This window comes from Dermacentor silvarum, chromosome 4 (genome assembly GCF_013339745.2).
Source record: "Dermacentor silvarum isolate Dsil-2018 chromosome 4, BIME_Dsil_1.4, whole genome shotgun sequence".
Classification (NCBI taxonomy): domain Eukaryota; kingdom Metazoa; phylum Arthropoda; class Arachnida; order Ixodida; family Ixodidae; genus Dermacentor; species Dermacentor silvarum.
Window position 1 is genome coordinate 73,267,086 of NC_051157.2, and position 27,729 is coordinate 73,294,814.

Consider the following 27,729-nt stretch of genomic DNA (forward strand, 5'->3'; position numbering starts at 1 on the left):
CGCGCGAACGGATAGGATGCTTTCGTAAATTTGTTGTCTGCATCAGCTGGAAACACGTGTGCAGCTGTGTGTTGTCACATTCGCCGTCCACAATGTCCAATTTCCTAAGTATCGCTGTGTCAGTGACCTGCATCAAGTTGCTGTTCATAACTGCCTAGTAAGAACCACAAACTGCATTCGTGTCTGACTTTGTAAATCAAATTGCTCGTCGCTTTCATGACCAAATGCGGGCGCATCTCTCGTGCTGAATTCTTGAAGCCATATGATAATCTGGCTGACGCTTGTTCTTCAAAGGTGGTAATTACAACATTTCGTTTCCAGCCGATCCACGGACTTCGAGGTACACCGAAACTGGTTGGCAATCACTCACTCCCTGCCAACGTCGAAATGGTACTTCGAGGTACTCGAATTTTTGTTACGTTTAGCCATTGAAGTGTTTTTCATACCGTTGTTCTACCACTTCTGTACTGTCAAATGTCTGCTGGAATATTTAAGAACGCGTGGTTATTTGCTACACTTCGGACTAAAATTCTTAGCTCTGTTTCCAACTATTCAGACTATGAACATATATCTGATCACATTGCATTTGTTTTTGTTATGCAGAACACATCCGAATGGACGCTGGATTACCCACCATTGTTCGCCTGGTTCGAATACGTATTGTCCCTGGCAGCTCGATTCGTGGATCCTGGGATGCTAGAAATAGCTAACCTCAACTATGCCAGCTCTGCAACCATCTACTTTCAAAGGCTTACGGTTATCTTATCCGACCTGATTCTTATTTATGCCGTTTGGGTGTAAGTACTCACAAAATGCTTCCTGCAGGGCGAAATTCGCAATTTATAGTTTCTAAATTATCTCGGATGAATTAGTGATGAGAGGTTCAAAGAGTCGAAACCGACTACATGGAACTTCTTCAAACCTCACATGTGTCAAACCTCACGTGTGTCAACCACACCAATCTCTACTTTATGTATCCCACAGTTGAATAGATTCATCAGTTATTGGCATTGCATCTTTTTACAAGGTCAGAGCTACATGTCTTTATGGTGCCTCTTATATATTTTGGTTGTACGACATAAATTTTTTAATGCTTCTCTATAGTGTGATAACATAGAAAAATGGAGACTCAGAAATAAACCGACTGTGCACTTGGCCTTCTGTGGTTAAATGTGACCAGTTTGGCACCAGATCGATCTCACTATTTGCAATGTTAAGACGTGCTCAAGTTACTTATACGTGCTGTAGTCTGCAGTGTGCATAATGAAGTGGGCATCAAGGTTCACCCGTTCAGGTGCATTCTTAAACATATATTTTCCAAACTGCGGTTTGTGGACCCTTGGAGTTAAGAGAGTCGAAGGTGTCTGGGGGGGGGACCACGCTAGAGACGCACCTCACCCAAGCATCGTCTGTCGAAAGAGATATAGAATGAAAGAGTAACAGACAACATGACCATTTATGTTGTCTTTTGTGTGTGTGGTCTTGTTTTCTTTTTCTTTTTTTGGTCTCTGTGTTGCCTTTGCTTTAGAAAATTCTTCCTCCAAAGTATTATCGTTTCCACAGGACCTGGGAAAGAAAGCAAACAAATCCATCCAACAAAATTTCATGAAATCAGTCAAGCAGACTGATGAACGGGAAAAATCTACACCAAAGCACCAAATAAATACAGATAACTTCACCGTTCTCACTCTTTTATGCTCCTGTTCACCATGATAAACCAAGAAATATGTACCTCAGGTTCTAAGTAATTTAATGATTGTGCTTCAATCCTATTCCAAATTTATTTATTTCACCTTTTGGGAGATTGGCTTGAGCTGCACCTGCATACGCTATCACTGAGATCAGCAAATTGATCCAGTTGATTTGAGGACTGAAATAGAATAGAAGCAAAAGGTTAATGTCAAACTAAATGAAAGGTCTATTGTAAGAGAGCAAAAACGAAGAGAGCAAAGGATGATTCAGGGGTGATGCTCACAGTAGTGTCGAACCTGTGGTCACTGATAGCCAGTCATGTCAAGTGCAGTGGGTTCTTTGGGTTGTTATATTCATTCTTGTCAAGATTTTGTAAAAGTGGAAAACACTCATTATTTCTAATAGCTGTACATTTGTTTGATGATTTCAGATGGCAAGGGCTGATTTCACCAAGAAAGGGAGACCGCTCGTCTAAGCACGATGACCCCTGGCTCGATAAGACCACTGTGCTCTCAATGTTGTTTCTTTGGAACCCTGGATTGCTGCTCGTTGATCATGTGCACTTCCAGTACAATGGTTTCCTTCATGGAATCCTACTGCTTGCTACAGCCCGCCTCTTTCAGGTATGCCTGAGAGGAGCAAACAATAGAAAGATAAATCAGTTACCATTAGACTGCATTACGTAAAAATCATTTGGACCTTATATATATATATATGTGATCCATGAAGAAATATTTGAAAGGACATGGGGTAGATATGACATCAAGGCATATTGCCTTCCCTTCAGCAGAAATTTAAGTAATATCAGGTAAATGCGTGTATACTTATTTAATTTATTTATGAAGTGTTGCTGGCCTCATGCAGGTTGAAGCTGGGTGAATACAAGACCCACTCGGGAGGCCTTCCTTACAAACTGCGTGACAAAACTGTGTGGAACACCCAGCACATTTTATGACAGGTTGTAGGTATGAATATCTCTGAACTAACACCGGTGGGCCATTGGAGTTACAGAATGGGTACCAAGGGAAAGGAAGCGCAATCGAGGAAATTTGTTGGTGCAAGTTAGAATCGGCTAGTGCAAGACAAGGGTGATTAGAGATTCTTGGGAGAGGCCTTCGTTTTGCAGTCTACATAAAAATAGGCAGATTATGATCTTTGAAATTAGATCCGCAAGATTTCTACAAAGAGCACATGCCTTTAGCACTGATTTTTAAAATGTCGATATGTAAGCTGAAGTAATAAACAAAGTGTTACTTAATAAATTTTTGTCATATAAATGTCTAGTAAGTGATTACAAAGTGTTACTTAATAAATTTTTGTCACATAAATGTCTAGTAAGTGATTATTTCACAATTTTTGATGTCCAGTAGTATGAATGATATGTTGCTGGAAAAAAAATCTGCCTATCTCAGCCACGCTGTTTTTGAAAATGACCTTGTCTTCACCAAAACAGTATGTGCTGAAATGTCTTTATAGCTCAACACCTGCATATATGTTTTTTGTTCTTTTCTAGGGGCGCTGTGTTGAAGCCACGTTGTGGTTCACCATTCTGCTTAATCTGAAGCACATCTATTTGTATGTAGCTCCAGTATTTTTCGTGTACCTCTTGAGAAACTACTGTTTTGCACAGTCCCATGGAAAAGGTCAGTATTATGTTGATGCTGCAGCATCTTGTTCATCTGGTGCCCTGCCTCAGCCTGTACAGCTTACTATGCCAAGTTTCTAAAGGGCAGCTCGTAGTTTTTTAAGCATTTAAGTTAATACCTATATACCATATTTGTGAGGCACTAGGTGCAGACATGATGCATTACTTCGAAATTTATTAACACAGCCATGAAAGGGCTACCTTTCTGTGTAATTTTGGCACAGATGATCAGTACCCAGAGTATAACATATCTTTCAAGTGTTCTTGAATGGGAATATCAGAGCTGACTTTGGGCTAATGCTTTCTCATAAGCGTGGAACTGATGCTTACGTTATTTTGTTTACGAAAGTTCAATTTAACCCATGAAGTTGTTTGAAGAGCCATTATTTGGAGCGTGGTCGAGCTACCCTGAGCTTAGGGCATGTCTTTTGCGCCCTCTGCTTTGTTAACCACCACTGCTTTTAACCATAGAGCTGTGTGCTGTTTTGTTTGTACCATGGGGGCATTTCCTTGCATTCTCTTTGACCTGCTTTTTGATGTTATAGCTTCTAAGAGCAGCCAAGGAACATTAATGAGAAATTTCCCTCTGTAAAATAATGCTATACCTGCATTCCATATGTTTCTTGAGACTGATCAGGCAGCACCATAATATAGCAGCACATTTTTTTCAGCCCCTCAATCGTTGCTTTGGAGGTTTCAGCCCATCCATTTCTTAAGGTTGGCGGGAACTGTGCTGCTGGTTTTTGCCGTTTCACTGTGGCCATTCTTGAGCAAGGTAACGTTCAACATTTTCCCCAGATGCACACTGAAAACTACTTCTCGTATCTTGTTTTTACTTCTGTAACATCGCAGTTGCTCTTTGTTATTGCTATCAATCACTTGGCAAGTGTGGCAATAACCAAACGCGCAGTCTTTGTCAAAAGTTCCAAAACCATGTAAACATTTAGAAAGAGCAAGAAACAAATTCCTCATGTGCCCATGTTACCTGCACCGTCAGGTGGCACAGTCACGCCACCTCTATTCGCACCTACACAACTACAATGCTGACTTCCATCATTGCATGTGTGTCATGCGGGGAAACCGAATGTTAGCAGATGTAAGAGCTGTGCATGGAAAACATAAGTCAAAGGATGCAAGAGACGAGTGTGCCTGCAAAATACAGTGGCTTTTGTTCACCTCAGTGTTGCTGTGCCACACTTGTTTCTCATGGTGTGGATTCAAAACTTTTGTCATTGACTGTGTACAGTCAACTCTCGTTACAACGGACCCTCATAATCCGACAAAAAACTTTTGTCATTGACTGTGTACAGTCAACTCTCGTTACAACGGACCCTCATAATCCGACAAAAAATGTCCGTTTTATACGAAGTCTGTAATATCCGAAACTTTGGTCTCGATGTCAACATTATTGCAAAGAGTGAGTCACGAACGTCCAGCATTGATAGTGATAGCAAATTAGTAGACAGCTATACAAAGTAAGGATAGTAGTTTTATTGACCGTATAAACTTGTAAGTGTAGGCATACAAACTAAATTAATAAGCACGGTGTCACGCGCACAGGTAAACATGAACACACCTCGCTCGATGACCGCGGAAACTCGCTGTCAAAACGCTGCAGTCAAGAAGCGCACCAGCAGCAGCGAGCAAATTGACCTTTGTGCTGTCTTGCTTCAATGCAAACTAAACGTCCAAAGCACAGCGCGTACGAAGCTACTGGCACCGAGCGCACTTCGTCCTTTCAAGATAAGATCGCTTTCAAGATACGGCGGCCACGCCGTAAGCAGCAGCCGCTGGAGTAGAACCCCCCTGCCCTGTGCCTCGCGCGCGCGAGAGATTGAGGCCGCGATTGTCGGCTGACCCTTGCAAGTCTGTTGTCCGCCCGTGTTGACGCTGCAAAAGTACGCTTTATACGCCCGACTTTGCAAAAAATTGCCGCTAATTTTGTCCGCTGTAGACAATAGTCCATTGTAGCGTGGTCCATTCAAAGCAAACTTCATCGCATTAATAAAATAGGTATAGCAAACTAAGGTTCAAATATGGACCGTTATATCTGAAAGTCTGTTGTACGCGGGGTCCGTTGTAACGAGCGTAGACTGTATATGAATTAGCTTAAGAATTAATACATTGGTTGCTGGTTTGCAGCATTGGCAATTACAGAAGCACATTATATGCAGTTACAGTTAAACCTTGATATAACGAAGTTGGTAACAATTGGAAATTTTTTTTGTTATATCAAAACTTTGTTATATTGAAATTTGATCTTTTATGCAAATAAGTATGGTCCCCCGATGGATTTTTCTTACGTGGCAGGGGCTGCAAAATTTTTCGAATCATCGGGCAATTGGAAAAAGGAGATGCGCACCAACCTGCTCTTCACTCACCCCCATCTCTCGTGTGCGCTTGATTGCGTTACCATGAGCTTGCTCCTCTCCCCTCCTTTCCTCTTGCTCGCACTGGAAGACGGCGCACATCAAGTCACTATCCTTCTCGGCTCACTCTCGCATGCTGTCACTCGCACCTAAAGCATACAGCGCTTGGGGTTCGATGAGATCTTATCGCTCTTGGACTTCATTGTGGAACACGACGCTGCTCCGCTTCAGCAGGCACTCTCGATTGCACAGCACGCGATTTGAGAAGTTTGTTCACAAGCAGCCACATGTAATTAAACCATCTGACCATCTGCCTCCGCAGAAGTTTCCGTTTATTGTCCTAGTACTCCTTCGCAGTGACAGTGAAATTTCATTATATTGAAATTGTGTGTAAACACTTTGTAATATTGAGGTTCAAAATACATGTTCTATAGACAAGAAGTTATAAAAAGTTAAATACTTTGTTATATAGAGAAATTGGTTATATTGAAGTTCGTTTTATTAAGGTTTAACTGTATAGGCAGTTACTATGTAATTCTAGGCATATGTATGGCTATGATTTAAGACATATTTCTAGATAAGATTGATGATCATTCAATAATGCTGAAGTGCAAGAGACTTTACTGTGGAGCGATACTGAAGTGCGAGCATATTTATTCTTTTCCGGATAAAGTGGCAAACTTTGTGAAGATAACATATATCAGTGTATGATAGACAATAGTATGATCTCTCTCTCTCTCTTTTTTTTTTTCTCACCGTGCTTTGCTAAGTAATGTACAAATTAGGACAGCACTTAAATGAAACAATGGCTGAGATGTTTAGCTGCTGACACTTGAGCTGTGAGCTAAGTTTGCAGCTCTTGCTATTAAAGCGAGTAAGGGAAGAAAATGCTTCATGATATATTGATATGTATCAGCACAAGTAAATAAAAAAAATATATAAATGGCCAGAGTTTTTGAATGACCTTCATTAAGTCATACATGCAATCAATTAGCCGGTCATTCAAGCAAACACTCAACTGAACAATCAAACGTGCAATCAATCTCTGGGGTAGAATTTTTCTGTCGTCTATCCATTCATCGAGTCGGTTGTTCATTCAGTCAAACATTCTGTCACTCAAGCATTTGAATAAACAGCCATTCAGGTAAACAATCAGCCATTCAATCACTTGTCCAGGTCACAAAATCACTCGCAAATGGCCATTCAAATGAAGACCTAGCCATTCAATCAATCTTTTAACTAATCAGTCGGTCAATCAATCATCTAGGGTACGAAACCTGTTGCAGGCTCAGCTGACGCAGATGCTTCAGAGGCTGTTCCCCTTCAAAAGGGGTCTCTGCCACGCCTACTGGGCTCCTAACTGGTGGGCACTCTATGCAGCTGTGGATAGAGTGCTGGCATTTGCAGGTTAGAAATTGTTACTGCTTTCTTGCAAGTACATTTGGCATGCACTGTCTCACAGAACTAGCATGAACAGACCTTGCATAACAAAAGATTAGATTGTGAGCTCATGCTAAGCTAACAGGCCGAATATTGTTTCGCAAATGCGTGAGATAAAGGGATTCCAAAAAGAAAAATTAAGCTGCATTAGTAAATTAGAACAATAAAAAAAAAAAGTCACTCTTACCATGTGAGGAGGCTTCATAAGCGATAAAAGGCACAACTACAAAAGAAAGGTGGCGACAACACCACTTCGAAGTTCCTGCACCAGCTCACCACGGTGTCATGGATTTTAACGGTTTCTGCTCAGGCCTAGTTTATTTGTTATCAGAAAAGATAGCCTACATTGAATTCTGAAGGAGCCGTAGGAGCTCTGAGAACTTATACTGCACCACAACAGCTGTAATATTACAAAATACTTCGAAATCTATGTCACACTGACATACTAGCGCTGGGATTTTGGCGCAGAATGAATAAACCTCTTACTGAGAGAATATTTAATCAGTCTATCTCCAAAATGATCTTGTGTTTCTCTTTAGTGTCCCTTTAAGGAGAGCCATTCTCAAACCACATGGAATGAGTTTGATGCTATACAGCTGAAACTGACACTCCGTAATGGTGAACTTCTGCGTAAAAATGGTAGTATCAACTAGGTAATTCGTATTAGTGATCTGCACCATTCATTGTCAACTTATCCATAATGTACGAATACCTATTACATTTCATGTTGAATAAACTGAGAGCACACTGCGGCCCAAATTATCATTGTCGACATGATGACCTATGGCTACATTTTATAATAAATTACCGTGAAGTTGACCCTTTGAGGGTCACATTTTTTAGGAATAAGCATCTCCCAGGATCACATTTCTTTATTGCATATTTAAATTCTTCACAGTGATTTATTTCAAGAAAAAACCAAGAAATCATTTTTTAGGTGACAATAAAGTGACAGAAATGTTTTAATGTGTGCAGTTTTATACATGGTTTATTGTTGAATACATAGGAAAACTAGTCAAATTATATTTTTATAGGTGTAATAACATTCACAGGTCTTATTTTTATATGTTAAATAGGTTTTACACCACTAGGGCCCGCATTTTGAGACGTGCCATTTCATTTTCCACTTTTATCATGTGTTGGGGGGGAGGTTTATCATGTGTCAGGGTGAGAACCAAGTAAGGACGATGAGCAATGTCCAAACCAAGAACAATGGTCCAGGAGAATGAAAAATGAAGTGGATCATCGGGGGGAGGGATGCAGGCCCAGAACACGTGGTCATATCGAAAGCAAGACATGGCATGTCAGCACTTGCAAGCAAATGCATGCAGTGGAGTGTACTTGTCAGAAATACAAAACCATGCGAAAACTTCTAGTAACGAGTTGTTAGATCACTAGACAAAGTTCTACCAGTTCTCTTGTGTAACGCAAAAATGAACACACACGCTGCACTATCACCGGTTCGCGAGTGCCCACCTGTAAACTAAGTAATTGCATGCTTATGGAATAGCCATGTAAGCGAGCATCTCGTGGTAATGCATTGAGTGATAAGAAACAAGATAGAAATCACTTTTCTTGACGCCCGTAACTTGAAACAACATGTGCGAGAATCTGATTATAAAGTGCGCAAACGTGGCCGTGAGTATACAGCAGTAAACTAGGCAAAGCAGGAATGCTCCCAAGCTACTGCAGTGGCAGCATTATAAAAAATTTTCTTTAGAAGTTGCGGAAGGTTGCAGCACCTTCAGATGTTTCATTGCCACCTCATATGTATGGCCGTGACCACTTGCCACCTAATATGTATGGCCGTGACCACTTGGGATTTGTTTCTGCTGCTGTGCATGTACGGCGATGACCCTCAAGGGGTTAAAAAATGTACCATCAGCCATTGTTATTTTCTTACTAATAAGAGAGAGTTCAAGCAAAATCGAAACTTGGTAGTGTGAAGTCACATCTTACATGAAAACACCTTTGTTAGATTCGATATTCGTTATAAGCATGTGATTATTACATGCTGATATTGGTGAGAAAAATTTTAGAATTACTTTGTTACACCCGTGTTCATTACATCAAGGTTCGACTGTGATAAGCCATTAAAATTGCTCAAGTTGGTTTATATGTTAGTACATTGCACATTGGTGTAACGATCCTTCATGGGTAAATCTGTACCATGAATTTATGCGGCATGCTTACCAACCAGTCGGGTGCAAGTGCTGTTATAGTCAACAATTTGTTCATTTCAGTTATAGTTAGAATTTTTTGGTGCATCCCAAGTGGCTTCACTGGCGTAGCTTTAGAAAAGGGTATAAAACTCAGCAATGTAGTTGCACCTTTTTTATCACCCTGTCTAGAACTATTCTGCAATTTTGATGTTTGTTAAAGAAACCCCAGGTGGTCATAAATGAATCCAAGCCTTCCCCATTTCATCTTTCATAGACCAAGGTGTAGCTTTAGGAAACAAAACCTCACCTGTTCTTTTTATTGTGATTAAAGTAAACTTCCGTTAATGCGACTTCAGTATTAGATTTTTTGGTTATTTCAATCCCGACTGAAGCTAGCATTAACAAGTTGTGTCATGTGTTCTTGGTGTTCCGAAAAATTATGTGCATCGCAAGACGAACTAGCAAAGTGGGTAGTCTAAATGCACGAAGTGGGTAGTCTAAAGGGCCATAATCTCGTTTGCAATTGTGTGGAGTTGCTTGATAAATGCAGACTATTACGTGTACTATGGACTGTATGAAGAACACGTTGTGGCTCTTAATAGACAGCAATACAGTGGTGCCCGAGAGTGATGATGAGGGACATAAGGTAAATATATTTCTATTCTGTGGAGTTTAAGTTCACTGGTTTTGTCTTTTTCTTATTGCCAGAATCGAAGGCACGCAAAGTTTTTATTCTAATACATTGAGTGCGCGCTCAAATTCTACTTTGTTTAGGAGCTCTAATGTTATTTCTACATTAGTTTTCTACTTTAAACCAATAAAAAGTGGATGAGCATTGATTCAGGGGCATTTTAAAATCGGGGCAAATACTGCTGATAAATCAGCGGTGTCTTTCGGCTTTTTTTCTGCCTCTTGTTTAATTCTAGCTGCCTGTTAACTTGACCAATTTCATCAGTCCCGTCATGGTCGAATTAAGGTAAATCGACTGTACTGTGGCAACTTATTGCACAAATTATATTTATACAGGTCTTGGGTCTGGCAAGACTACAGTGGTGTCCATTGCATCGCCGACGTCTGGGCTGGTGCAGGATACCCACTTCACACTGCTACCAAACGTGCCACCACTCTGCACGTTCATACTGACAGCCCTCTTTCAACTGGTCAGTAAAATTGACTTTGTCGTAAGGCCTTCAGTGCTAAGCTTGAAGGCTCATTTTGCATTTCTTCTAAAATTAGATATTGCAGATACCGAGACAGGCTGCAGATTGTGTTGGATATGCGGTGACGAACGGAACACCGCTTAAACAGCCATCGATCTAACCTGTAGACTTGATCTTGAGGAAGTTGTGGCAAGCATTCCGGCAATCATTCCGTGAAGGCTTGCAGCCTGTTACCACATCGGCCAGTGGCGGATTTTTGTCACGGCCACACTAGGTAGGCCAGTAAACCTAATCGGCTTGGCTTTGTCGGTCGGTTTGGTGCTGAATCGATGCACATCTATTGACAGCAGCCGTGCGACAATTGGAAAGCTGACAAACCGCCTCGCAAACGAAAGTTATGTATGGTATGGCAACAAAGTTGTTTACAGCCGCCATCTTTGCGACACACCGTACTGTGGCTTCTCGTTCCCAGCGGTGTTCGTTGAGGCACATCGGTCTCATTTTGTAGCTTTGAGCAACTCGTCAGAAGACAAGGTTTCAATTTACACGGAGGGCTCAAAAAGTGTCATGTGACACTTTTGTATGCAGCCCAGCGCTTATCGCAGATAGCCAGGATAACCGCAGATAACTGGAGAGCATCGTGCGAACGTGCCTTGATTCTCCATATTTCAGAATCTTTTGCCGGGTGGCAAATCACACCAAACTTAACAATGCAAAGGCGCCTTCTCTTTATTGCCGATGCCGACTACGGTCAGTCTGCACAGCACTAACGAGGGCTGCACATGGAGCTATGATTGAATCGCATGATGCGTGGTCCATGCTTTCATCTGTTGCCCAGATTGGCCTTACGATAACCCACCTGCCATAAAGATGGGAAGACCCTTCTGTATTTTGGAGGGAAAATAAAAAGCTCAACTTTATATGCAATAAAAGATAGTAATGATACACAGATCCAATATTAAACTGAGAGCTTCATTGGTGTTCGGCACAGTGTAACATCACTAATTCTTTAGCTTCAGAGGGGGAAAAGGGCACATTCTCTTCGACGGACATTTTGATGTTTAAACAGTTTTCCAGATTTTCATGTACTAGAACTGAGCTGTAATCAATGCTGGCGTACTAATTTGGATTTCCCTTTAATAAGAGTTGGCCGTACTATTCGTATATCGTGATTTCTGTGTGCCTAAGTAACTGATAGCTTGCTACATCCTTGTTATACAATGCTAGGAGACTCCTGAGCATGTGCAGCGTCATGTTTTCTTGCCCAAAATTAGTAATTTTTAAACATTGTGATAAATTTTCTGATATTCGATTAATATTCGGCTTTTTTTTTTCTTGATTCAGTCCGACATTTGATTTGAAATCTACTATTGGGTATTCGCACACCCCTGATATTCAGACTACTTCGTTTACAGGTACCACCAACACAGGCCCTGCAAAAGTGCCTGGGTTGTGTGTAGCTATTTTAGTTTCAAATCTGTATGAACAAGTGTACACCTGTACATTCATGGATCCATAATTTTGTTTGGGGTGGTGTTTTATTCAACATTGCATAATTCAAGCAAAACTCTGTGGGCTCTATGAGATCCAATTCACTTAAGTCATCTGTATTTGTTATCACTGTAGCTGATGTGATCAGGGAGTGCTGACGTCAATTTAAGGCTATCATCCGTCGAAAGTTTTGTTTATCATGAGGATGGTAACTTTCCTGTGCTGATAGCATGCGATTACAATACCATTTTCTTCTATAATTTCTTTCAGGAACATTTTCCATGTCATTTGAACATTTTGTTGATTAGGTTATTTGTTAAACATCATCTGGTATGGCACAAAAGAACATGAACATGTGTGTTCTTTTGTGCCTTATGAGGTGTTTTCAACCTCAGTTTTAGATGTTGCAATCCAAGCTTAGTTTGGCTGTGCAGGTCATCCTATAGTTTCACATTGTAATGATGTTGAAGAAACAAACACTGCTAAAACTATTAGTTAAGAATCAAATGCTTTATTGAGCATAATTGTGCATGGAAAGACAAATGGTGGTGAGAGTGGCGAGCACAGTTACATCCGTTGAATCTAAACCCCTAGAGTCAAGTGGAGCAGGTGAGCGGGTGTCTCGCCTGCTCGTGTAGTTTTTCGTGTGTGCTAGAGTGAAAGATTCACTATCTGCTGCCAACTTGTATGCATTGCAGCCTGCTCTGTGGGGCCTGTGGAAGAGACCACAGGAGCCGTGGCTGCTGGTCCGTGCCCTGGTTCTATGCGGCCTGAGTGCCTTTTTGTTTGGCTGGCATGTCCATGAGAAGGCCATACTCATGCCTGTGCTGCTGGCCACGTAAGTAGTGTACATTAGAGTTAATTCATGTACTTAGTTTTAGCTTGGCTCATTGTGTGCTACTTGTCTTTTATAGTGGCAGCAGTTAAAAATTAAAAAACTGTGTTTGCTGTGTCTGTTCATACTTTTTGTTACAACATCTTAATTGGAGTGTAGTTGCCCTCAGGTCACTAGCTCATCCTCATAATCACCCTTGCCACATGCTGAAGAAAAATCAAGCATTGCCTATCACCACTATCACTGGAAACCGAACTCGTGCAACCTGCAGCTATGTGCATTTCAGAACCCGAACTGGATGCAGTAACCACTGCACTTCCATGCAGTTTTGGAGCTGGGCAATTTGTGTGGGTTCTTGCGCACTGGGCAGACTTTGAGAGTGGTGGCATCTGTGCATGTATTTCGGCGGTCACTGCAGGAAATGACAACATGTAATGACAAATGTCGCTGTAGCAGACAACAATGACAGTGTGTGCATCTCAAAGCAGGTGTTCTAAAGTGGATGGCAACATCTGTTGTGAGGGCCTGTTGCTGTCGCACTAAATGAGTTCAGAGCCAGAGGAATTGCTAACGTCTGCAGGTTTTCTTTAAAGGAACACTGACATGACATCTTCATCTTGTCATGTTTCTTTAAATAAAATAAGGGTCCACACCTTTTAACCCATAGAAAAGTTACTGGCAAGCACCAGTATGGCCTTAATATAATTTACAATCACACTTGTTTCTATGAACCAGTTTAGATTTTGGTGCCCAGGAGGTGGACGCATCGTGACATCACAACATGTGTGCTTGCTTTGTTCCTGTGATCGTTGCAGCTGCCACATACTGAGTGCAGACAAAAGAAATGTGCAATGCTCTATTATTTATTTATTTTTGTGAGCAACACCATCATCTATTTTTCTTATATATATATATAATGACATTGCTGGTTTGGTTTTGCTCAACATAACAGTTCACTTATTGGCAGATGATTGTCTAATATATTAAAAATAGTATGTTACGAAGACCAGGTCACACAAAATTCGACACTACATACCATAAATGACTGGTGCAATACGTAATTGAAAAATGAAAATTAACTATAGCAAAATTTTCTATGCTAGACCAGCAAAGAAAACTAAGAATATATATATTTTCCTTAAATTACAAAATCAACAGATATCACCTAACACAAGTGCAGCTTGTTTAATACTTAGGTGTCAACATATCAGATAATCTAAGCTAGAATGCGTACTCATGTTGACAACTTAAGGGGGGACGCGGCCAACCGATTTTTTGAAAATCACATTTTCAGTTTCTATAACTCTTTTTACAGCGAAGCTGGTAAGGGCTAGGTTCTCCAGGATTGTGTCCGCTTGCAGAAAAAAACTATCATCATCAGCATTGGCACGAGCGTCGTCGTCTTCTTCCGCAGCTGGCTCGTTGGCGCCCCTCGGTTTGCGCTCATGCCGTTGGATGCTGTGCCGAGCATGAGCGCGTGCAGATCGCGACCGTAGACCGACCAGCATGTACAACAATTTCGGCTCCATGTGTGTGGCAGTTTCCCGCCAATTGTGCCTTAGCACAGGTGTCAAAACGGTTGTCTTAAAGCCCCTGCATAGCACTACCAGCGTGAGCTGATGGAGGGGCATTAGGATTACTAATGTGACTGATTGGTCATGACATCAGTAACATCACATGCTCGTCAGTTACATCACGATTAACAATATGCGAGTATGAGCCAGGGACAAGAATGAAAGAAGGAAGGAAGGAAGGAATGAAATAAAGAAAGAGAAAGAAAGAGGGAAGGTAAGAAAGAAATCATGTGTGGCTCATACCTGCGTTGTATATGTGGGTATGAGCCGCGGAGAGCAGGAGCGGGAGAGATCTCGCAGGATCCTGACGCTGCCATGTAGTGTGCCGCAGCTATGAACGCTGTGGCTCATACGCTAGTCTGTGACGATGGGGTGGACTTGGCACAGCAAACGCACTACTTGGCCCTCGCGCCGCGCAAAAACAAGACGCCGGTGTCCTTGCTCTTTGACGAACATGCCGAAGACGCTCAATATAGTCAATAATGATAATATATAAATTCACTATAGGAGTATTCACTACAGCAGAGCCGCCATAGTCACAGCTTCGCTGGCTTCCATCTTCACAGTAGTGGAAGAGCTCTGAATCAATGCCTCCTCTTTAGAGGAGGCATTGTCTGAATTTTCTATCTGATTGCGAAATAGTGTCACTGAAAACCACGTAGAAGTGCTCTAAAAATTTCTTGTATCAGCTAAGGTGGCGGAAAATTTCGCGGAAATCAGGAAAAAAACGGCGTTTTTCAAGCCACAATATCTCCAGAATGGCGCAACCGAGCGCTGCCATCTTGGTCTCGTCGGAAAGCGCATTTCTCTGTCTTCAAATTTGCCGCTTCAGCTATCTCCTTCATAGGGAAGTAACCGCACAAAAAGCAAATGATTGAAGGTCGTTCTGGAGTCTCCGATTGGCTGCGCCCGCCACTTGACTCCATTGCGGTTCGCCATTGGTCCAATGCTCGTTCCGTGGTGGCGTCGTCTGCTCGGCTCATTGCGGTCTTTGCACTTCGCGAGCTTTGGACAGTCTCCGTAATCTCGATCGAATGTCAAAATGGGTTCTATGTGGACATTGCAGTAGCGTGGCCGATCCCTCCGTTTGTGGACGTCTCAGACCCGGGACGGAGGCACACCAGACCAGAGGCCACATGTCCAATAAGCTCCACATCATAAAACACACCAAGGACTACAAATTTGGACCCTTTTAAAGAACTTTGAGAGCCGTTTTCTCAAAACGTTTTTTTCTTTTTTGCCTTTCTGCTCAGTTTCTGGAGCCGATTTCTTTGTTACCGTTTAGCCTATTTTGACTGTTTTTTGTTGTTTTTTTCACATTCCTTGGGCTACAGTGCAGGTTGTGACAGTCTCGCTTTTTTATCTTCACTTTTTATAAATTTGTGACGTGGCTATTTGTTCACCCCGAAAGTATGCTAGATGCTAATGTAACATCAAAAATGTTACTCCAAAATGCCACTCGCATTAAAATGTTGTTTAGACAGGGCATTCGCCAGTGGGTATTGTATTGGGTATTGTACTATGTATAGATGCATAATCTGTGTTCTCTTATCAAATTAAATCAGAATACCTTTCATTGCAACATACGTTATACAATAGCAGCACCATCTGCCACTACCATTCAAACTAGAGCAAAAGTGTTTGTATTTCACTCTGTCATTGCTGCAGATGACATGCATGTCTGCTTTGGTCATCAAGGTATGCAGAGATATTAATTGGCCCACAATTGATAATACTGTATATGATAATACATGACCACTTATGCTTCGAAAAGCCCTGAGTTTGCAGACAATTTGCTTAGTTTTTCCTAATGCTTCCTTTGTGCTTTTAATAAAGCATGCATTATAATGTGCAAAGTAATGACCAAAACGTTCCACTGTTGTGAATATACCAGGATGTGAAAATTGTAACTAGAAAGGCTGTACATTATTCACAAACTATTAAATAAGAATTCGATATTTGATTTGATTCAGTCTCAAAAGCTCCTATCTGTACACCCCTATGTGTATTTAATCCTTTTCTGGTCTACATTAGAATATGCATGCATCGTATGGGACCCACATAGCAAATCTCCGATTAGCATAAGTTAAAAGGTACAAAGGAGAGCAGCATGTTTATTTTATCAAGGTACGGATTTTCAGATCCCGTAAGTAATATGCTGATCAAACTAAACTTGCCTCTACTTTCCGATAGGGGGAAACTAGCAAAGCTAAAATTTCTTTATTTGCCAAGTAATTGTTGCCAACTAATTGTTCTTTAAATATAAATGCAGCCATCTACTAAAAGTGATGGTTGCCTTGTACACTACGAAGTAGGCATAATGAACAATGTATACCCATGGTACCAAGAATAAATGCTTTAATGTATTCATTTTTTCAATGGACAATAGAGGAGTGGAGTTGATTGCCATGTGCTGTAGTACAATCGGAGTGCCTGGGTCGGTTCATTTTTCAGTTCATAAATAGCCATGTGTTGAATGTGCTGTACTTGTCTTTGCGTGTATACTGCTTCTCTGGTTCATGTTTTGTCTGAATTTCTTTGAGTTGTTTAAGTTTCTATGTATGCTTAGAAACCTATGCTATATGCCTTGTAGCAATTTCTGCACTGTATGACAACTTTACAAGAAAATAAGTTTGTGCATGATCACAGGCCGCATTACAAAATTACTGTGTTCTATATATTATTCTTGTAGAATGTAAAGTTTCTGCCATGTACTGGTGCACTTGCATATGCTGTTTTTGTTGTTTTCTTCATTTTTTTTTCTGTTGCATTACCCTGTAATGACCTAAGGGCTAACAGTATAAATAAATAAATTAATAAATACCTAGCCTTATTGCTACACATCATCAGCAAATTTTGCTCTGCGTCATGACGTCACGACAATGTCGATAGCACCATGTCCAGCATTTCGAGACGGCTTGTTTTAAACTAAAATATCTTATAAGCATTTCCCAACCGTTGTACTGGCCAAGTGTGATCGTTTTACATGCAAGAAGTGTAGGGTAGAGTTTCAAGAATTTCTAAAGCATGTGTCAGTACTCCTTTAATTCCTAACTCTACATTTACAATGAATATATGTGCGTGCTTGCATGTGTGTGTGCAAGTAGTGGGTGCAGGATGGGAAAATGTTAGATTGCTGGCATTCTAGCGGACTCTTACAGGTAGTATTCCTGTTAGAACAGGATTCTAAAGAAAGTAAGACGTGCACTCCCTCGTGCAAGCATGCTGTGTTTTCTTTTGTGACATTGTGTCTGTACTGATAAGGTGAACTCACCTTTAATTACGCAGGCCACTAGCCCTGTGCAGCTCTGCTGATGCAGCTGTGTATGTCATCCTCTCGGCAGCTGGCCATTCCTCTCTCTTCCCCCTGCTTTTCCGCTCAGCTGGTGGGTAATGGCTTTGTTCGTGTTTTAATTGTTGTTGTTTTGAACAGGAAGATTACGATCACCGATATATAGTTTTGCTGTCACTCGAAGAGTGTTCCGCTGTTTAAAGGGCCCCTGAAACACTTTCTGAACATGATAAGAAAATGTTGCCGGTCTGTCGACAAGGCTCCTTTGAACATGTGAGCCAAATATTATGTATTGCACTTCATGCAGCAGGGAATATATACAATCTCGTGTCAAAGACAGTAAAAATATCTCTTGCTCTCTGATTCGCAGTGTCGTCAGCAGCTTACGTCAAAAGCAGCCAATCAACCGATATTGGCGGATTTCGTGATCGTGAGAACATTCTCAGTAATGAATATTGCTAATTTTGAGTTAAATAAATCAGAAGTATGTCTCCAATCTAAAAAAAAAAGGGTATTTTATCTTCGCACTTCCGGTCTACACGTGACAGTTGTGCGTAGATGCATCTGCTGTGCTTGACCTCAGATATTGCATCAGTATGTTGCGTAGCGTAGACACCGCGGACGCCATGGGGTGCTGCGATGAGCCTTCTGGCAGCTGATAACCGCATGCTTGCTGGTGACCTAGCTCCAGAGGTGTGGCAATGGAAGGTAGCCTGAGCGGCCATCTCATCTCTAGAGAGCGCACGCATGCCTAAACCGGAAGTAGTGGTACTATAAAGAAAGAAAGAAAAAAAAATGCCCAACTTTTGGGCGGGGCCTTGCCCTCTTGTCATCATTGCCCTCTTGTCATTGCCCTCAGCGCGCTAGTGGAGACAAAATGAGAGCGAAAGCAGCGTATCTGTGCAATAGCTACCTCTACTAACTCCACTTACACTTGAAGGAATCTATAAATTTTTGCAACAGGAGGTTCGTGAGGCGACACCCTCTAATAGTGAGGTCATTCTATGCTTAGTTAGAAAAGTATTTCATGGCTTTTTCTTTTTTTTGATCTCCAGGATGTTCTTAAATTGTGAAATGTTAGCTGCCGCGGTGGCTTAGCGGCTATGGCGTCGCGCAGCTAAGCACGAGGTCGCGGGATCAAGTCCTTGCTGCGGTGGCCGCATTTCAATGGAGGCAAAATGTAAAAACGCCTGTGTGTCTTGCATTGGGGGCACGTTAAAGATCCTCTGGGGGTCAAAATTAATCCAGAGTCCCTCACTACGGCGTGCCTCATAATCGAATCATGGTTTTGCCATGTAAAACCCCAGAATTCAATTCAATTCAAATGTGAAGCTTTCTTTTTGAAGGACGAGTTTGGCTTTTTGTAGCTTCTTCCTAGAGTGGTGGATGCTATCTTCTCTTTCATGAATGTAGCATATCCGCATTTATGATGGATAAACTGGATACTGGAGAAAACTGGATAAAAGGAGAAACAGCAGATAAGACTGCAAGTGCTTGTTTTATTATCATTTTCAGTTTCTGCAATCTGTCACGATAGTCTAAAACCGTGCAGGTTCCTGCGGAATGTCTTTTGATAAAAAACATTATTGGTCTTATTAATTGTCCCGCTCTTGCATATGATGCACACTCAGGGCCAAATTAGATGTTTCGAACAATGCTTGCAGCATGTGTTGGGGTCTTTGCGATAACTGCCGTTTTTGTCTCACATATGTATGTGAGTGGATGCGAAAGTGTGGCTGATTTCGCTTCGTACCGCCGATGTGAAGATATCGTCGACACGGCACGAAACCGTTCCTTTCGTCGCAAACTTTCAAATTCAACAACATGAACTTTTTCTCATGCAAATTTGCTTTTTTCAATTGCCCAATATTTAGGAAAATGTTGCAGCCCCTTCCGTGTAAGAAAAATTTATCGGAGGCTGTACTTATTTTGCATAAAAGGTTGAATTTCAATATAATGAAATTTCGATATAACGAAGCAAATTCCAGATTTTGCCGACTTTTTTATATTGAGGTTTAACTGTATCAGCTTTAATCTCTTACCACATGGAATACATGTCGATTGCAGCATGGTCACTACCCAATAGAAAATGGGCATGCTGATGCCGATGAAGACGGTGCCATAAGTACGCCAAAAATGCGTTCAATGTAGTTCAATATCTTCATGTAGGCTATATCCGATAAGCGTGAGCGAAGATTGGTAGAGTGTGGATGTGCATTGCAGCGAATTGTCTGCTGGTGCTGTTACAATAGTACTGAGGCTTAAGACTAGTTTGTACATAGCTTTAATGCCTAGATGCAATGGCATGAAAAGAACGAACAAAAGACAAGGACATACGATCAGGTTGCTGCTTTAGACAGAGCCAGAGAACACAACTTGAATGTGTGAGACCATTGCAGTGATCACTTTGATGACCACTGCAGAAGATGTCGCTGTATTCCCAATGTATATCACACCACATTCTTAAAACAAGAAAAAGACAAGCTAACGGGCGAAATCATCGAGGCATTCTATATTAAAAACACTGAAGAAAATCGTGTTAGCATGCCATCAATTCTTTTATCACGAAGTGAACTTGACTTTCTAGAAGGAAATATCTAAATTTGATCTTAAGGGGCACTTGTGTCAGGAAAAATGTGTAAATGAATATATTTTCAGCAATGAAAGAAAGATGGGAACTGCACACTGTTGGGTGGATTTTGTACATATATGTACTATGCCATTTTCTGAATAAGCTCAGTTTGAAGTTGGCACTTGTGATGTACATTTCGTGTCTTCATGTCCTCATTCTTTTTTGTGGGATTTCATGAAATATCTCTGCTGTTGCTAATCTTTAAATATGTTTGCTACAAAGTGATTGCACCCACTAATCTTTTTTGCAGAAATGCCTGCAAAGGTCCTTCTAGTGCTGCTGCACACGGTTTACGCCGTGTGCACACTTGGCAAACTGCACAGCAGCAAGGTCAACCCGAAACGACGATATACTTCGTCTGAACAAGTTACGAGGTAAACTGACAGCCACATTGTCTTTTAATGTGTAGGTGAACCTTCATTATTCATGAAGAATCCTCCTAGAAAAATGAGATACAGCCAACATCTGATTTTTCCGACTCTCTAGGGTCCGCGAAAACCTCCGAAAAATCAGGCAGTCTGAAAAAAAATTTATGCATTCCTTTTATTGCCCCCAAGGACTCAAATCGCCACGTGCACATCCGAAATAGCTCTGAAGGCCTGCCAGCACACTTAGGCGTATCGGTGCTCCTAGTGTGATAGAAGACGGCGGGTGCGCGCATTTATAATTGAGGAATACATACCGTGTCGAGTGACAATTGCCCCTTCCCACTTTTGTATGCTTCACCGCGTAACACTGCTGTGTTGAGGCGAAGCTGACTTTCAGAAACCGGCATTATGCAACGTGTCGTGCTTTCTGAGCTTCGAAGCCATTGGCGAAGATTACAAAGGCGAAGAGGCAAAGTCGCCGTCATTGCTAACAGCGGCGAATTGTTTTAATGCAATACACGGCACCGAACACCAAGAAGCTTGGTAGCGAACGTCAACGTAGCTAGGCCTGGCTTTGCCGCGGTGGTGACTACGGCTGCCAGTGGATCTGCGTGCGAGAGCACCGGTTTGAGGAGGCGAGATAATCGAAATGGTGGCGGTGGTGGCTTCGATCAATGGCGTTTCGGACCTGCATTCATGTCAAAAATTCCGGAAAATCGTACGATGAATGTTTTTTTTTTGCGTTCAGGCGTTGTTATACATTGATTTTATGGGTTAAGTGGCAGTGCCACAAAGGCGTCCGAATTGTCAGGCATGTCCGGAAAATTGGGCGTCCGGAAAATCTGTAATTGACTGTAGTCTACAAAACAATACACTTGAAGGTCAACAAGTTTTGAAAGTTTGTAGAATTTCGACTTTGATGCTTGTCTTCTCGATAGCTTACAGTGTACCGTGATGATAATCTTTTGCCAAAATGGCAGTGGCACCAGTCTTGCAGGAAAGCCTAAAAATCGAGAAAACAACCCAATGCTTCTCTCTGCCCACTTTTCTGGTTCCTTCGCACATTAATTGTGATGCCAGGAGGACTCTGCGCGTGAAGTCACCAGAGTAAAAGCTGTCGGTTGGTCAGTTGATGAGAGACAACAGCACCAACATGACAAGAGCCAGCTGTGTATTCGGAGAATCAAGGGGGGCTCACCCATTATGCGCCACTGAACCTTTTATGAAGCTTCCATTCAGTCAGCACTGCGTGTAGAGCGATTGGGGGCTAACAATGGAGAAGCCTTTCTCCTGGTGTGTTGAGATGACCCAATGCTATTGCTGCACTGTATGGAGTTGGTGAGAGTACGTGATGTGGAGGAGAGAGCGCCATTGGGGAGCGTTGTAAAGGTGAGCAAAAAACTTCGGCGGTCATGCAGTTGCTCTTCAAATGCCTGTAACTTTGCTATTGCAGCATTGTTTCAAAAAATTTTTCTGGCTGTATGTTCGTTGTAGACTGGTACACAGCTGCCACTATACAACAAGTTTTCGTGCTCAGGGTGGTTAGGGGCCCTTTAAAGGAGTAGTGAGACAAATTTTTTCACTCTCTTTTGCATTAAATGAAGTTCCAAAACTTGTAAGCCTGAGAAAATTCACTGGCAAGCATCATAGCACCCTAATAATTTGCCACAATGCTTTTTTCTGCAAACCAGTCTCGGTTTCGGTGCCCACATCTGGATGCATCATGAAGTCGCGATACATTGGCTCGCTCTGTTCACGCGATCGTTGCAGCTGTCACAGGCAATGCCAGAACATGCACAGTATTTTTATTTGCTGTTTTATGAGCAATGTCATCGTATCTAGCCTTATTGCTACACTAAATGGGCAAACTTTGCTCTGTGTCATGACATCACTATAATTTCTGGATGAACTTTTGTATCAAACTAAAACATCTTATTTATCACAACCATCTTACTTGCTAGGTTGTGATCTTTCTACTTTGAAATTGTGTCCATACTCCTTTGAACGAGGCCACTGTTGTGTTGAGTCATTGTATTGTCCAAGTTATGGCATGCTATTGCAGGGTCGAGGCTTTGTATTGTCAAAATATATGGGAGTCTACTTTTAATGCTGAGTCATGTCCGATTGCCTGCACCGCTTCAACTCGTTGTTTCAGTTTTTTTACAGTGAAGAAATTACCTTTTGTGCCTGCGCAGGCACACTGGAATGCTGCTGACTTGGTTCGAGCAAGCTGGCCTCTGTCTCCTGGGCCTAGCAGTGGTTGCATACGGGGAGCTGCTGCACCCTTTCACACCCCTTGCGGGCCGCATGCCCTTCTTGCCTCTCATGGTCACTTCCGTGAGCTGTTCTGTCGCCATCATCTATGCATGGGCTAAGTCGTGGCAACTGTGGTTTCTGCAACCTTCACGAGATGTTTGACGAGTGAAGTGCAGCTTCTGCAAAGAACATTCACTGCCTAGAGGAGCTTATCTATTGAATGTTCGGTAAAGGCACATCTGGTGAAGACGAATTATACTATACGTGAAATACGAGTCTTCATCAAAAGGTTAAAATTATATTTTTGCATTACTCTGAGCAAGGAATCTGTGTGATCAGTGAAACATCAACATTTGGTTATTTTATCCCTCTGGTTGATGCCAGCTACACATATTTTGTGGGGAAAAAAAAGTGGGGAGGGAGGGGGAGAAGTCTCATCTTATAAACAAAGGGCCTTCCAACTAAGCATCTGGCCTGGCCTTAAGCTTGTGCACATGCTTTTGCAATGCGTCTGTTCTCCTTATCAAACTGTATGGGGGCTGCTTTCCATGCCATCAATCTCAATGAAACCAACATGTGGAAAGGTTTCACACAAATGGCAATACCTGTTGAAACTTTTACATACTGTTTCTTTTGACAAAGTATGACTGTTCTATTATGGCCTCCCTCACTGACCACCCAGACCTTGATTGCTTCCTGCCACCCTGCCTGATCACTGTGTGGACTGTTCTCATGGCTGCGCCCGATGATGAAATCGTTGCACTGTCAAGGTTGATTGAAAAATCCGAAAGAGCACACATATTTGACCTGTTTATAAGCTACACCCCTAACTCTACTAAGTGAAAAGTGCCAACGTCTTGCAGAGAAAGCAACAAGCCTAGCTTTACCATGTGGAAGTCAGAGCCACAATTCTAAGTCAACATGTCTTTTATTTGCTGGCGTTGCACATTCCAACCCAGGTGCGGCTATGTGGTACAGAGTCTCACTTTCTGAAAAGCAAATTTATCTTTTGTAAAACATAAATCTTAGATAAAAAAAAAAGGAACTGTTTATCTGGGCAACAGCCAGATACCAACCTTCTGTGCAAAATCTTATCAATGGAAAGGCTGTGCAGTAAGGGAAAACTGTTCATCCTACTCATTGCCATTTATCAGGCTACAGCAGACAACCTTAAACAGTCCTTACCGCTGCAGTGTGGGTAATTAGACAAATAATATTGCTGTGGGCATTACAAATGCTTTATGTCCGTGTGAGTGTCAGAGTAGCAACATATGACGCATTGCACAATTGTTGTTGTTTTTTTATCTTTTTTTTTTACATGTGCATATATCACTACATGAAGTGACCAAATAAAGTTGTTAATTTTACATTAGCACTACCATTGGTAAATGTGCATTGATATACAAAGTTTTGTAATTGGCCTTTCGCAGCCACAGTGCACTATGTTCCTGATACTAGTACATTTGTTGTCTATTGCTTATCTAGAAATGAGATTCCACTGATATAAAGAATGCAATTTTTTTTTTTCAAAGTACATTTAAACTTCAATATAACGAAGTCGCGTCAATATACTTAAGCTTTCATGTCCACTCCGCCACCACAGCTGATACTGTTGCCAGAGGGGGGGCAAACGCTTCATCTGCCTCTCGCTTCAATGTGTTTCTGAAATGTGAAATTACATGACCTCCAGCACTAAATGTGCAAAAATACAGTGCACACAAAGCTATGGCCATCTCGGCTCACCTAAACTTGGCACCTGCCGCAGATTACTGCCAAGATAGGGTGCGTGGGCCACGTATGCACTCACTTGTACTGAGACTCATGCGTAGCCGCGGGCGGGCTATAAGAGGAAATGCGCGTGTGCTTATTTGCCCCCCAGTTCCTCCTCCCCCAAGTGCGTGCTTCATCAGGTGACCATGTGCTCGCCTCCTATCCCGCCTCTTGCTCACGCGGAAAGACAACGCGTTTCAAGCCAACATCCCTCTCACCTCACCCTCGCATGCCCCCCCCTTGTACCTACCGCATATGACACGTGGGGCGCGATGGGATGTTATCGCACTTCAAACGAAATATGAGAGCGAGAGGGTCTTGCTGCTATGCTACTTAGCTTCGGCGGCCGCGCTCATCTGTGTGGTGCACAATTTGAGAGGTGGGTTCGCAAGCAGCTGCATGTAATTAAACCATTTGACCATATGTGTCCACGGTAGCTTCCATTTATTGCCTCGGTATTCCTTTGCTGCAGCAGTTAAATTTTGTTATATGGAAATAGTGTCTAAACACTCTTCATAGTATTGAGGTTCAAAATACATGGTATTCTACCGACAAGAAGTTCTAAAAAGTTAAATACCTCATTATATATATCGAGAAGTTTGTTGTATTGAAGTTCGTTATTACTTGTATTGAAGTTTAACTATGTATGTCACCTTCTGTATGCACACCCTATCTCAAAAAATTGTAGGCCGCACGGTCGTTCTAGCCTGTATGGTTTTTACTATGCTTCAACCTACATTCTTAGTGTATTTTTTGCCTTTATTAAGGCACTTACAATTATGGGCCGAGAGTTTTGGTAACCTTGCATTTTAAAACAATGCAACATGTCAGCATTGCCATATGTACGTGGATTCCTTGAAGTCTCCATTGTCAGTGAAATGCTGGGCACTAGGAAACTCCTTCACATGCAGAATAAATTAAAATGTGCAGAAATTAATGAAATGCTGAGTCAATGGTCCTTCTGAACTGTCTTGAACCACATGCACCTAGCTAGGCTAAAAATGGTTGGCAACTTTGCTGCTCATCGCGAGTGCTTTTACAACTTCCCTCTATGTTCCGAGCCCATTTGGCTATAATGATATCCTTTGCAAGTACATCATTTCATTACGCAAATTTTTCATGACTTTCTGGTTTGATAAACATTTCATTGTTTTCAAAAAGGTATCCGAGAAGGCATTGCAGCAGTTGGCCACTGCAATGCCTTGAACCTTGCAAATACGGTGGACATCACTTTTTAGGCTCTCATGGCTTAACCAATGAAATGACCTGCGCAAAAATTCCCAAATCCTGCTTTGGCAACGCTGCATTTGTGTTTGTGAAAGAACTTACCTTGTGCATATGGATGCCATGATAAAACACTGTTCAAGGTTTCCAAATAAATTTTTACTATTTCTAATCTATTCTCATAGGTGGGCAACATGCACCTGTAGAGTTCCTTGCAACCACATCACCATTCTTACCTCATGATTTTTTTTTTTTTTCGTCCCCGATTGGAATCTTACTGTTGTACAGTATGGTCCACTCTTAAAGGAAACGCCATTAAAACCAACATAATTTGAATATATCTTCTTCATAGGAAAATGTGCTTTATGCAATGTGTTAGGTCAACCTAGGCCAACCTAAGCCATCGCTTCAAAACTTGGCTGCGGTCGTCCCAAAAACCCAATTTGATGCTTGCTTTAGCAGTAAGCCGTACTGTACATCTTGCATTGACAGTGGTCACAATCTTCCCACAGAGCAATGGTAGGCGCATGTATAAATCCTTACCTGTATGATGAGACGAGGACATTCTTGTGAAACGCGGAAATAAACCAAGTGTAAATTTCTTTGTAGTGTCAGAAATCTAAAAGTTTTGCACACTCCTTTTATCGCACATTTTTTCCATCAGTCTCGGTGATCTCGTGGCAGTACTTAGTTTCACAATGATGTGCCACTTGAATGGAAGCCAAAGATGGAGTCTTCCTGTCAGGAGGTTGATCACATGAATGCACATGTTTTTCCATGTCAAAGCAACATCTTTTCAGTCACGAGTGCCGTCTATAATGTCGGAAGAGATCTTGTAGCTTCTGTTCCAGTGCCATGTTGTGAAAGCAGGTATACAACTGCCTTACATATTTTTGCTTCTTAACACTGATGCATTTTTGCAGTCTTTTGTACTAATGCTAGTCACTGTTTTTCCCCAATAAAAGGCCTTGAGATTGTGATGTATTGTGTTTATTGAGCAAGGGCACCATACACCGAGAAGCTACATAGGGTGCATCTTTTGTCTTCAAAGGACTTAAGGCTAACTTCAATGAAATTGTTGCCTGTGTAAAAAATGCAATTTCAGAGAGCGTAGATACAAAGCAGCGTCCCTGCAAAAATATTATGCTTCAAGTAGGAGTGGATGCATTGCACATAGTAAACACAGCACTTTTCATTAAGGCTTTTTCAAGCTGCCGAGTTTTAGTTACAATGCATCAGTGACATATACAAGTGCAATTTTCATTCAGATAGAAATTGTCACAGCCATTTTCTGGCTATAGCATGGCAGACACCTTGTTGATGACACTTTGTTTTTAATTTCAATGACACTTGGTCTGGTGACTGTGCAGAATCCTTTGGCTCTTACTTCATGCTATGAAACGTTTACTAATGACCTCAAGAGAAAATTCTCCACCTGGTGAGATTCCCCACAAATAGTCACATGACACAGTGCACAATAGCATCATCACATGTTGCGGGTGCTTTCTCGTCTGCAGTGCCCAACAAATGCATTTAGGGGGGAAAAAAAGGAGAAAATCCTAATCGGCTCAGAATTCATCTCAAGAATGACTGGCTAGTGCTTAAATGTCATCTTATGTACATACTTTATTTTAACCTGGCCTTAGTGGTAATTTTAAATAAATTCACTTGCTGTTATATTCTTGCACTTACCTGGTTTTTTGTTCTTTTGTGTGTAAGAATAAATTTCTGTGGCTGCAGATTTTTGCTTAAATTCTGAAGATGAACTGATAACTGTTGACACAAATAAAAAACTGGGCACTGTTCTCTCTTATCTGTC

General features: G+C 41.6%; 1 protein-coding gene across 1 annotated transcript; it reads left to right on the forward strand.

The window, feature by feature from the left end:
• Positions 1-27,715, forward strand: LOC119450227 (probable dolichyl pyrophosphate Glc1Man9GlcNAc2 alpha-1,3-glucosyltransferase). Its single transcript, XM_037713611.2, has 12 exons — positions 1-157; positions 322-400; positions 604-797; positions 2,123-2,315; positions 3,206-3,335; positions 4,009-4,112; positions 6,993-7,113; positions 10,335-10,468; positions 12,658-12,797; positions 17,657-17,754; positions 20,543-20,666; positions 22,856-27,715. The coding sequence occupies exons 1-12, from the start codon at positions 93-95 to the stop codon at positions 23,076-23,078; spliced, it is 1,605 nt and encodes a 534-aa protein (XP_037569539.1). The 5' UTR covers positions 1-92; the 3' UTR covers positions 23,079-27,715.
• The last annotated feature ends 14 nt before the right edge of the window (positions 27,716-27,729 follow it).